Source organism: Pelophylax lessonae, assembly GCF_965119305.1.
Source record: "Pelophylax lessonae genome assembly, chromosome: 4".
NCBI lineage: Eukaryota > Metazoa > Chordata > Amphibia > Anura > Ranidae > Pelophylax > Pelophylax lessonae.
The window spans coordinates 27,649,730-27,660,805 of NC_138771.1; the positions used below are offsets into that span (position 1 = coordinate 27,649,730).

At 44.5% G+C, this 11,076-nt stretch overlaps 1 protein-coding gene across 2 annotated transcripts in view; it reads right to left on the bottom strand.

Annotated features, from left to right (window-relative positions):
• RNF212 (ring finger protein 212) overlaps positions 1–11,076 on the bottom strand; it is a 73,333-nt gene that overhangs the window by 33,333 nt on the left and 28,924 nt on the right. Inside the window, exons 2-4 of one of the 2 annotated variants that reach the window (XM_082253065.1) lie at positions 8,415–8,548; positions 6,343–6,404; positions 1,849–1,923 (exon numbers count right to left, since the gene is read on the bottom strand). In XM_082253065.1, coding sequence (XP_082109191.1) covers positions 1,849–1,923; positions 6,343–6,404; positions 8,415–8,526 — 249 coding nt within the window. In that variant the 5' untranslated portion in view covers positions 8,527–8,548. The remainder of the gene's footprint in view (positions 1–1,848; positions 1,924–6,342; positions 6,405–8,414; positions 8,549–11,076) is intronic. The other variant, XM_082253066.1, reaches the window with a different exon arrangement.

The following is an 11,076-nucleotide window of genomic DNA, read 5'->3' on the forward strand; positions in this document are numbered from 1 at the left end:
GGGTTGTGACAGTGACAAGAAGTGAAGGAAGCTCTGGAACAGCAATACAGACAAAAGGTAAAAATGCTTTTTTTAAAGCCCTACTCTGAGCAAATAAAAAAATATCCTTTGCAGTCGGGCAATGTGTATGACGCAAGGGTTAATGGTTTCTTTTTTCTAGGGGAGAGGAGAAACAGTTTTAAATACCTGATCTTCTGCTTCCCCAGCATGCATCGCACCCTCATGATCCAGCAGGGGACTGTCCCTTGGCATAGTCACATCCAGAGCAGGGCTATGGACCCTGCTGTATTCTTGATGACCTCAAGACCCTAAACTGGTGAAGTGTGAGAGAGCAGATGCTGCAGGGACCAGAGGATCAGTTAAAGCATAAGTAAATCCAATGTAACAGTTTCAAAAAAAGTTACATTCCATGCAAGTGCTAGTAATGTAACTGTCACAGTGGTTGTGCTCTCAACCAAACTGTCAAACCATCCAATGGCTGGTGTCATAACTGATCACATGTGCAGCATCATGGCAGTTGAAGATTAAACAGAGGCTAGGATGACCGCTTTCTTGGCTGAAAACGATAAGAGGGTTTACTTCCACTTTAAAGCGGAGTTCCACCCAAAAATGGAACTTCCGCTTTAGGTAGTTCTAACCCCCTGACATGCCACATCTGGCATGTCATTTTTTTGGGGGGGGAGCGGGTACCTAGTTTTGACAGGTACCCGCTCCCACTTCCGCTCGGAGCGCCGCGGCGCCCTGAACGGAAGTTCTCCTCTCCCCCTCCCTCCCTGCAATCTTCTGGGACATGTCAGAGGTCCCAGAAGATTGCCGGCCAATCAAGATGCGCAGCGCGACTCGCGCATGCGCAGTGGGTACCCGGCTGTGAAGCCGCAAACTGTCACAGCCGGGTGCCCACATCAATGATGCCGGCGCCGCCGGGACCAGAGGGAGAGGATCGAGGCTTCGGGCGGCCGCATGGCTGGACCGTGGGACAGGTGAGTGCATGCTTATTAAAAGTCAGCAGCTAAACTTTGTGTAGCTGCTGACTTTTAATAAACACAGAAAAGGCTGGAACTCCGCTTTAAGTATATCTCCTTTTAGGACCTTTTACATGGGGCAGACCCTGTCAGCTCAGCGGGGAATCTTTCCATTGATCCCAGCTGAGCATGTGGATGGCTGGTCCATGTCCGCGCTGCATAAGCAGACACATCCCACTGTCCTCTATTGGCAGTGGGATGTAAACGGACTGCCTGTCCGTTTACATCCTATGGCCATCTGATCCGATCTGCTAGACGGATGGGGAACAGATCACCATAGGTCTGTTTTTAGCGGATAGGATCGAATTGGATGCTCTATAGAGGGCATGGAGGGTCCGTTTGGGTCCGCCTAAAAAAAAAAAAAACTCACAGGTGGACCCGATCAGTCCGCCTGTGTTAAAGGGGCCTTATTGTTTCTCTAAGCATCAACAAGCAATTAACCTTTGCAGTGTGGGCACAGTCCCACTGCAAGTGATAATATTTTTATTTGCCTTGGGCTTTATATTTTTATTTGAGTTGGGCTTTATGTTAAGACTCGGAATGCTAGAACCCCTTCCAGCTTTTAATTGTTGTCTGTTTCCCTGTTGCAGATTTTCCCTCACTTCCTGTCTGGTAAAAGAAAGAACAGAAAGTGAGGGGAAATCTCCCTAACAGAGCCTCAGATAACAGTAAAACCAGACAGTGGTTCTAATTTTTCCCTAATCAATCCAAAACGTGAAAAAAAGGTTTTGGTTATAGATACACGCGTGCATTCCAGTGGTTTCGGATACCAATATTAAGTATATTTAAATAACTGATATGAACTGATTTGAGAAAGCCAACTTACCTGTGTGAACTCCTTAGAGTAGTTGCTGCAAAGCACCTTAATGTCCATAAAAAGCATTTTGATATCCGGGTTTGTCTGTGAAGGTGGAAATGGGCATCATGATCATTCTGTTACATTTTTATAGAAGATGCAGAAGCACATTAACCAAGCTTGCAAAAATAAATCCTAGGCCATTGTTTCTCAACCCTATTTTTGCCCAGCGTCATGCTTTTAGATGGTGCAAAAGTAATCCAGGGGGGGGGGGGTGGCATTTAAAGCAGCCCCAGCTGTTAGAAGGTAATGGAAGTCTGCCTCTGTCTAGACCAGGCATGTCCAACCTGCGGCCCGAGGGCCGCATGCGGCCCACTGCCCCCTGACAATTTTTTTTTTTGCTGGGGAAGAAGGAAGTCGGGTCGGGGGCATGGCCAAAGTGGCTTCCAACTAACGGTAGGCAGAGCCTGAGAAGAGGGGGGGAGGTGAGCAAGTGCAGTGTTTCTGACTCCTACCACCATGACCACTTCAAATCACTGAAGTGGTCATAGTGGTTAGAGTGTTCCTTTATTGTCTCTCAGAAAAAGTAAACCTCTGTATACTGATTCCATTTATTTTGATCATCCTCTAGTTGTGTTAAATTAGTGCGGGGGGGGCGCGGCGGCATTTTATTACATGCCTTAACTATAGTATATATTTTATATGCGGCCCGAGAAAATTTCTCTACACTCAATGTGGCCCAGAGAGGCCAAAAGGTTGGACACCCATGGTCTAGACCTTCTCTGCCTTTCACCCACTGCCACATGCTGACACAGCCGGGATGTGATGAAGACTGGAAGGTAGGAGATGTGAAGGATGGGGGGGGGGGGGAGTGGGTTTGGAGGACTCTGATGTGCAAGGGTGGAAGAGGGACTTAAGATTTTGATGTAAAGGGGGTAGACTGAGGACTCTGATGTGAAAGGGGGCACTGAGAAATGTAATGTGAGAGAGGCAGGGGGTTGGGACTGATAATAATCATGTGAAGGGGTGAGGGGAGAGGGGGACTGAGAATTTTAATGTGAAAGGGAGTGGACTGAGGACTCTGATGTGAAAAGGGGTAGACTGAGGATTTTAATGTGAAAGGGGGGGGGGGAGACTGAGAACTCTAATGTGAAAGGCAGCCAGGCGGAGGTTGGTGTCTAAGAACTCTGATGTGAAAGGGGGGGGGGGACTGAGAACATTTATGTGAAGGGGTGAGGGGGACTGAGAACTTCAATATAAAAGGGGGTGGATTGGGCACTCTGATATGAAAGGGGGTGGATTGAGGACTCTGATGTGAAGGGGGCGGGGGCTAAGGACTCTGATGTGAAAGTGGAAGGGGGGAATAATGAGGACTCTGATGTGAATTGTGAGGCTCCTAAAGTAATGAGGGACTCTGATGCCAAAGGGGGGGGCCTATTTTAGACTGGGGTGACTTGAGAATTTGCAAAGTTTCAAAGGGTGCCGTGACTAAAAAAAAAAGTTGAGAAACACTGCTCTAGACAACAAATGAGTGATTGCTATTGTATATATTTCTACCAGCAGAAAAGGCTAAAAAATTTCAGCCTGCTCTATGATAATATCTAATGGTTTATCAATAAACGATAATACTAAATAAAATGCCATTTGCTTTCAAATAAATGCATTCCAGGGAATTAAATAAGCTTCCTGCACCATTGCAATGTGGGGTGCACCAGATTAACAGAGCAGAGAGATCTATCTGTGCCACCTGCCCCAGTTTCTATTTCAAAGTGAAACAGAAACTAGTGCAAGTCTGCACCTCATTAAAAGAGCACCTAATCAAACCAAGATTGGTTTGATCAAATGCTTGTTCAAACCAGTAACGGCTTGTTTACATGGGACCGAAACAAAGTGACAAAATCCTTGTCACTTCTGGTTTATGATGTCACAACATCAGCTCCTCTCTCTGTGTCACAGGAACCGGTGTTCCGTGAAAAAACCATACCCGTAAAAATTCCATACCCTTGTCACTTCCGGTGCACCTACGTCATTGAACAGCTGAGGAGCTTACTAATGCGCATGCTCGGAGGGTATGGAATTTTGACGGTAGTGTGTGTAACGTTACACCGCATCAGCTGTTGCGGCGGTTACATTAAAGGTTACATTAAAACAGCTCGGCTGCAATAGGAGTCATCTCTGATCCTACCCCTGTCACTTCCCTGATCTCGGCTACTAAATTTAAAAGCGGCGGCGGGTCTATGAAAATATAAATCACGGAGCCGAGATCTGTCATTTCGATTTCATAGACCCACCGCCGCTTTTACATTTAGTAGCCAAGATCAGGGAAGTGACAGGGATAGGAGCGGAGATGACTCATGTTGCAGCCGAGCTGTTTTAATGTAACCTTTAATGTAACCGCCGCAACAGCTGATGCGGTGTAACATTACACACACTACCGTCAAAATTCCATACCCTTCGAGCATGCGCACTTGTAAGCTCCTCAGCTGTTCAATGACGTATCCGGAGCTGTGAGCATGCGCACAGCTACGCTGCTCAGCTGTTCCATTACGTTTCTGACAGGAAGTGACGTGGGTATGGAATTTTCACAAGGTATGGTTTTCTCACGTTACACCGGACAGGAAACAAGAACAGAAACAGGAAGTGATGAAATCCTTGTCACTTCCTGTTTCTGATGTCACACAGTGGAGGAACAACATCCGTTCCTCTCACTGTGTGCCCAGAGTTGGATGCCTCTGGTCGCTTCTCTACCGGGCTCCCCGATCGAATGGGAGAGACAAGTAAAGGCGGCGCAGGAGGGGGTTGAGACCCTCTTCTGCCTATGTAAAAGTAATCCAATGGCTTCTTAGCTGCCAGGATTACTTTTTATATTGAAGGGAATTGTCGGCCCAAAAAAAATTATATCTTGATCGTTGCTGCAATCACAACGATGATTGAGATATTACCATTCCATTCTAGCAATGTACTGGTATGTCGCTGATTGGAACTCCACCCTTACTGTCAAAAATAATATTTTTAAATGTTAAAAATGTGTAAAGGACAAAAAAAAACATACAATGGAATCTAGTGTTGCCTTGCTTGTATGGAAAGTTCTCCCTATGCGTCTTATCTCTGTTGCTGCCATCTTGAATTAATTTCCAGCTCATAGCATGTAGCAGACATACTACAGAGATTTATGCCAGACTACGGGACCTGGCAGACTCCTGTCGTGTGTCTGCGCATGTGACGGACCCCTATTGCTTGCGTAGACACACCACTGGCAGACATACACGCAGTTTCTGCGCATTTACGAGAGCCCACGATCTTCCTTTTGGGATGAGTGACGCAGAAATCCCAGAACCTAAACTTTGGGGAAAATTTTTTTATGGGGGGGAGGCAGGGGAGAGCAACATCAAAAAAGGATGAAGGGTTTAAAAATACTTTTCAAATAAAAAAAAAAAATGCATGTCAGTGCGTATGTGCAAAAGCACACTGAATGCGGGGATAGTGGTAGGAATTAGCCCTTAATCCAGATCTGTCCAAAGCAGTACCTCTTCTTCATAACGAGATGTCCCTTGTCTTTGGAGTTAAATGATGTCTATCGTTATCATCTTGGAAAACTTGGGACTGAGATATGCCCAAACACAGCATGCACTGTCTAATAATGCACAATGCACCCCACCCCTGACATCAATATGTCAGAGCTGCTCTTTGGATTATTGAGAACCACCCACCTCCGGGAGAAGACTGAAGAGAAAGATGGCCCAGCAAGTAAAGTGACAGGAGACATATGGGCTTAACAAAAAAAAAAAAAAACATCCATGTTGTAGCATATGGATGATACTGCGACTCTAAGACCTGAGCGATTACATGACTGCTGATCGCTCAGTTCTCAGTCTGCTCAGATCAGAGAGCAGTGACTGTCAGTTACTGCTCTCCACATTGCTCCTCCTGTGCTCACTGGAGTGCCGGGGAGGGGCTGGGCACAGCTGGCTCTGGCTCTCACTTGGGTGCTGAAAGGTGGGGCCAGCTGTCAATCAGGCAATGGGTTGGGCACCAACAATATTGTCAGGATCCTTCAAGATGGCAAACAAAGAGAGACAGGGTGCCCGCCTGCCCGGATGACCAGTGAATGGAAAGCCTGTATGCAACCTCAGCAGCTCTGTTGGGGACTCCTGGGTGCAGAGTCTGATTGGTAGGAGAACTGAAAGATGGAGAGAGCGCTTCTGGTTATGGCTGTAACCAGAAGCGCTCTCCATCTTTCAGGATCCTTCAAGAGCCTGGTTCAGCTTTGCCCCGTCAGCTGCCTGTGGGTCACAGGAGTAAAAAATGCAATTCTACTACTGGTACCCACAAGAAGGGTATAGCCAAAAAAAAAAAAAAAACTTTGACCATACTTCTCCTTTGAAGCTTACATAAAAGGTAAGTAGTAAAAAAAAAAAAGAAAAACACTGAGGACCTCCGGATGAAGAGGGAAATTTTATGGATTTGATGTATTAATAACATCATACCATATACCGAAAACAATAATTCCATATCATAATTTACCTCATTAGAAAGAAATATTGTTTGGCAATGTAATCTGCACACACCGCATTCTTCCTTTTTACCTACATATTAAAAAAAAAAAAAAATGATTAAGCGTATATTCATTAAAATTCTTTAAACACAGATAAAAACTCAGTGTCAGTGCGGCCAAGTGAAAAAAGGCACTAGGGGGACAGTGACACGTTCATTAGTGTTAGAGTAATTAACTTAGCACATTAATGAATGTCAACAGAATAAGTGAAGTCATTATCGGTCAATATGAGCATAGGATTCTAAGCTACTATTGTCTAAGTAGGAATCAATCTATTCTGTTGACTTCACATAAGTGAAGTCAACAGAATAGATTGATTCCTGCTTAGCCAATAGTAGCTTAGAATCCTATGCTCATCATAATGACCGTTTATAATACTGTAGCACCCCATTGTGTACATAGTCTAAATAGGTTAGTTGTAAGTAGCTTAGGTTTGGTTCACAAATAACTAAAGTGAACATGTCTGTGGGGATCAAGCTCAGGTCAGGCTGAAGGGCTCTGCAGGTCAGGCCACTGTTGCCTCCCCCTGGTTCTGGAAGTTTCCAGAAACTTCTAGAAGCTAGTGGGTGGAGGTACAGAGGCAGGGATCTGAATATTGATGGGAGTTTGACTAATCCTCAGGCAGAAGGCTATTTTCTACTAAGGGTATACAGAGCTCCTAAATACAGTTGAGACTTTGCTATTTAGACTAAGGGGGACATAGAGCTCCTGTGAGAAGATACTTGCTACTGATCCATTAGGGACTGAGATTATTCCAGAGGGAGAGAAGTCTAGGATCCGTTTTGCTGCAAGTTGTACTCCAAAGTGTTGCTAAACTCAGTTTGGGCATCCCATAACCCCTTATCCCCATCTAAGTTTATATTTCCTCAATAAAACATAAACATAAGCCCAAAGGACTGGTTTTCTGTCTATGAATGCAAGTTGATAAATGTATGTTGCCTAGCTGTGCAGGATTAGGGGGACCCAAAACCTAGCGTCCCTCTAGGGCAGTAATGTTCAAAGTCCGGCCCGCGGGCCAGTTGCGGCCCGTCCTTTAGTTTTATACAGCCCCCTGAGACACTGCTGACTTTTGTCAATGAATTTCTCACTGAGACTCCTCACATCCCCGCCCCAATGCCAATGCAAAAGCTCAGGGGCGGGGCTTCTGGCCTCTCTCGGTAGCTCGGCTGCTCCCGAGTCCCGCTCCGCCCCCCCCCCCCGCTCGGCTCTATCTGCCCGGCGCCGCCCACAACTGCGCGGGAGTGCAGAATGAATTTGAAAATTGCATGCCTTCTCGCCTTCACTGCACGCAGCCACCTGTAGAAGCCAACCGAGGATCTTGTGGAGCTGACCGAGGAGATGTCACTTCTACAATCCTACTGCCTGTTTCTGTAAGTGTGATATATGTGTGTGTATATGTATGTGTGTGTATGTATGTATGCATGCATGTGTGTGTATGCGTGCGTATGTGTGTGTATATATGTATGGAGCTGACCAAGGAGGTGTCACTTCTACAATCCTACTGCCTGTTTCTGTAAGTGGGATTTTATTCATAAAGTACTGATGCTTATTATTTGCTATATAGATATATATATATCTATCTATATATATATATATATATATGTATATATATATATATATATATATATATATATATATATATATATATATATATATATGTGTGTGTGTGTGTGTGTGTGTGTGTGTGTGTATGTATGTATGTATGTATGTGTGTGTATGTATGTATATACATATATATGTGTGTGTGTGTGTGTGTGTGTGTGTGTGTGTGTGTGTGTGTGTGTGTGTGTGTGTGTGTGTGTGTGTATGTATGTGTGTGTGTGTGTGTGTGTATGTATGTATGTATATACATATATATGTGTGTGTTTATATTTAATTTTAATGGTTCAAATGTCAGGCAAAATGGTTGGCCCTAACGCATGTTCACTTCATCAAATCTGGCCCTCTTTGAAAAAAGTTTGGACACCACTGCTCTAGGGGGTAGCGCTACATTACAGTATGTTCATATTTATATTATGTTCACTATCCCGATTTACATTACCTTTTTGTAGGCAGGCTTCACACAGCACATGGCCACAGTTTGTGATAGCAAGCCTGGATGTTTGTCTGCCGGGATGCAGAAAGCAAACATTACACCTCATCAAATCCCCCATTTGTTTTGCATTGCCACATACACTGAAAGTGAAAAAAAAAAAACAATTAGCCATCAGGATAAAACATTGGAAAAAAAGTCACTCATATCACAAAGGATGCAGTGGCATAAAAATGTAATGTGGCTTATTGAATCTCATTTGACCGTGGTCCTGCAGTCTTCCAATTGTGAAGGACTTCTTCAGCTCTTAGACTTATCACATAGGGAACTGTAGATTTAGTGTTGGGACACTGGGATGCCCAGTGTAGTTCCTTAGTTTGGCCACAAACTGTTGCAATAGTTTTGTGAGTAGATTCAGGGACCCCTTGTAGTGATTAGGCAGTGTAGTTTGCCCAGATAGGCACTAGAAGCCTCAAAGTAGTAGTGAGCTGGGTTAGCACAGTGGCTAAGTGGGTAGCACTTCTGCCTAGAAGCACTAGAGTCATCAGTTCAAGTCCCAACCATGACACTACCTGCTTGTAGTTTGCATGTTCTTCCTGTGCCTGCATGGGTTTCCTTTCGAGTAGTCAGGTTTCCTCCCACACTCCAAAGACATGAAAGTAGGATAATCGACTCCTGTCTAAATCGGCCCTAGTATGTGTATGTATGAATGTGAGTTAGGGACCTTAGATTGTAAGCTCCTTAAGGGTAGGGACTGATTATACTGAATGTATAATAAATATGCAAAGTGCTTCATAAAATGATGGTGCTATATACTGTAAGTACCTAAAAATAAAATAAATAAAACCTTAAGTAGTGCCAGCCCTGACCATGTGGGGCATCTTGGGAAGAAGGTCAGGATTAATGTTTGAAGGACAAAGCCACAACAAAGATGTAGACTATCTGTTTCAGCTTCCTCTTAGGGATGAAGTAAGGTGGAAGATGCAGAAGTTATTGGGACTTTGCACAGGATGCAGATCCCTGGCAAACCCCCTAAAAAGTATGGGCTCCTGGACTCAGCTGTCTTCTAACCTGCGCTCTCTCTACTGTTTGTACCTTTAAGTAATGTGCCATGATTGCTGAGATAACTAAAGCAGGTATATATGCAACTGCATTCAGTAATTATATCAGAACATATAGCACATTATGGGATCTTAACCACTTAAGCCCCGGAAGATTTTACCCCCTTCCTGACCAGGGCCTATTTTGCAATTCGGCACTGCGTGACTTTAACGGACAATTGCGTGGTCGTGCAACGCTGTACCTAAACAAATTTTACGTCCTTTTTTTACCACAAACAGAGCTTTCTTTTGGTGGTATTTGATCACCTGTGCTATTTTTTGATCATGCGCTATAAACAAAAAAAGAGTGACAATTTTGCAAAAATAACAATATTTTTCACATTTTTTTATATGAAATTCCCCCCCAAAAAATGTAAAAATCAAAATTTTTTACCATTTTTGGCCAATTTGTTTTCTGCTACATATGCTTGGTAAAAAAAAAAAATCACAATAAGCGTATTTTGATTGGTTTGCGCAAAAGTAATTGCGTTTACTAACTAAGGGAAAGATTTTTGTCATTTTTGTTGTTTTTTTTTTTTAATGAGTAATGGCGGCGATCTGCGATTTTTTTTTTGCAGGACTGCGACATTGCGGTGGACAGATCGGACCCTTGACTGACATTTTTGACACTTTTGGGGGTACCAGTGACATTACTACAGTAATCAGTGCTATATATATGCACTGTTACTGTAAAAATGACACTGGCAGGGAAGGGGTTAACTTTATTGGGGAAGGAGGGGTTAAGTATGTCCCTAGGAGCGTGTTTCTAACTGTGATTGGACATGGCTACTGGTGTAAGAACAGAGATCAATGGTCCTACATAGTAGAACCGTGTGATCTCCATTTTTACACAGGGGAGAATGACAGGCGGCTTTGTTTACATTAGCCGCCTGCCTTTCTCCCTTCACGGCGAAGGATCGCGAGTGACCGGCTGACATCGGGTCCGCCGGTCACACGCACTGACTTGTTAGGGAACGAGCCGGGGCCGGCGCACGCCTCCGCGGGCGTGCGCTCGCCCGCTATTGGCTCACAAGCTAGTGACAGGCTAGTGACGTACCGGTACGTCACTTTGCCTGGCCGGGGCTGACCGCCGCAGTATATGTACTTGCGGCGGTCGGCAACCGGTTAAAGATGTGACCTCTCAACAAACTCCTACAACAAAATATTCAGTTGAAAAAAAAATTGTTAATACCAATGTTCTAAATCAGTGGTCTCCAAACTGCAGCCTTTTGCTTGCTTTTATAGGGTCCCTTGGGCAGTATTTAATTCACTGACATCAACACAGGGGCATAGTTCTTCCTAATGACACCAACAATGGGGCCCATGGACACCAAGAATGGAGGACCATTCCTCCCAATGACACCAAGAATGAAAGGACCATTCTCATCAATGACACCAATGATGGGGCACAACTCCTGCCAATGACACCAACGATGGGGCACAATTCTTTTCACTGACACCAAAGATAAGGCATTTTTACTCCAACTGATGCTGGGACATTTTCTATTCCCAATGGCCACAGTCCGGCCCTCCTAAAGTCTGAAGGACAGTAAACTGGCCCTTTGTAAAAA